This window comes from Amphimedon queenslandica, unplaced genomic scaffold (genome assembly GCF_000090795.2).
Source record: "Amphimedon queenslandica unplaced genomic scaffold, v1.1 AMPQUscaffold_11568, whole genome shotgun sequence".
NCBI lineage: Eukaryota > Metazoa > Porifera > Demospongiae > Haplosclerida > Niphatidae > Amphimedon > Amphimedon queenslandica.
Genome location: NW_003548190.1, coordinates 3117 through 4543, shown reverse-complemented (window position 1 = coordinate 4543; position 1427 = coordinate 3117). Strand labels below are relative to the sequence as shown.

Below are 1427 nucleotides of genomic sequence, written 5' to 3'. Positions count from 1 at the left end.
CCTCGAGTTAAAATAACAGATGTCTTATGAGTGAGGCCACCATAACTACAGAATTTTATCTGCAAATTAAATAAGAATGAGTACCAATCCCTTGTCAGTCTGAAAAATTTAAGTGGGGCTATTCCAACTGCAATTTGAAAGTTGATTAGAATGAAATGTAGTGTTTCTCACAAGTAAATAGCAGACCCACCTGTTAACATAGGGACCAAAAAGGGTAAAGGCTGTCCTGTATTCACAAATGGCAGGGTGAATCAATTTGAAGATAGACTATGAGGCTATTCTGACATTTTGGCATGCATATTCTGCAGCACTTCCTGTTGCAATGTAAGGAAACAAAAAGTAATTTGTCATTATGTAAATCAGCTTATAATAAACAAAAGCACAATTATACACATGTTTTAAATTATATAACGTCTTCTATACATCTAATAATCTAGTTATAGTTGGTTCATTAGTTATTGTTAGCTCCATCACACAGTGTAACCTTGACAATATTTCTTTACATTTCCTCAATCCCTATATCACACACATTATAATTATTAATCATTAATGGTGTGGTTTAATTACTTCTTCCCCTTGTGTTCGTGGTACACTGTAAAAGCCTCTAGCATTGATTCCTATTAATATTTCTAGTGGTGCATTCCCCAGTACAGCAGGCATCTCTCCTGTACCATCAGCTATTGTCACTTGTAGGTACCACACTCCTCTATCAGGAGATAGGGATCCATTCAACCTCAATATAGTTGCCTATAATAAGATACCGTAATAATGACTCAAACAAAGAGAAAAAGTTGCACTTTCTACAACATATAAATTTAGCCAAAGACCATTTAATTGGGGGCCTTTACTTTTTTAAAAAATTGGTTAAAATGCTCAAAAATCGAAAATTATTTGTCGGAAGCAGTTTAAACGTAGCATGAGGATATCAATATGTATTATAAAATGTAATAAAAATTGGAAGTGTATGTGTGGTACAAAGCCATGCTTCATAACCTCAGCTATGGTGTATGGGTAAGCTATCTATTAATGTTATTTTTATTGTACACTAACAATAACAAACAACATTTACCTTCACATATACAGTAGGTGGTGCTTTGTGTGTTCTTAGTAATGACTTCAATTCATTGATGGATATTAACATTATTAATTCTGGATCTAATGCTTCAGTGGTTTCTCTTCCTTCTCCTTCACTGATTAAATCTTCTCTATTTCTATATAAAAGTATAAGTAAAGAACACTATACATGTACATGTATTATACTAGCCCAAATAGCCACTAAAATTCATTTCGTCCATAGTATTGTTGCAAAAGCATCTTGGAAAACATTTACACATTAAATTTTTGCATTTACAAAATTAGTACCACAAAAATGTCTAGCTGTACAGTTATTCTTAACAATATACATGTACAGTACTGTATAGCGGGTA

General features: G+C 32.9%; 1 protein-coding gene across 1 annotated transcript; it reads right to left on the bottom strand.

The window, feature by feature from the left end:
- Positions 1 to 365: 365 nt before the first annotated feature.
- On the bottom strand, positions 366 to 1256 carry LOC109589180 (recQ-mediated genome instability protein 1-like). Its single transcript, XM_020005305.1, has 3 exons — positions 1070 to 1256; positions 568 to 747; positions 366 to 516 (listed from the first exon to the last, which is right to left on the bottom strand). The coding sequence occupies exons 1-3, from the start codon at positions 1139 to 1141 to the stop codon at positions 418 to 420; spliced, it is 351 nt and encodes a 116-aa protein (XP_019860864.1). The 5' UTR covers positions 1142 to 1256; the 3' UTR covers positions 366 to 417.
- Between the last annotated feature and the right edge of the window lie 171 nt (positions 1257 to 1427).

Coding starts and splice junctions, on each gene's coding strand:
- LOC109589180 (XM_020005305.1), bottom strand. CDS start 1,141: ATGTTAATATCCATCAATGAATTGAAGTCATTACTAAGAACACACAAA. Junction 748..1,069: donor CACCTACTGTATATGTGAAG/GTAAATGTTGTT, acceptor ATCTTATTATAG/GCAACTATATTGAGGTTGAA. Junction 517..567: donor CACGAACACAAGGGGAAGAA/GTAATTAAACCA, acceptor TGTGTGATATAG/GGATTGAGGAAATGTAAAGA.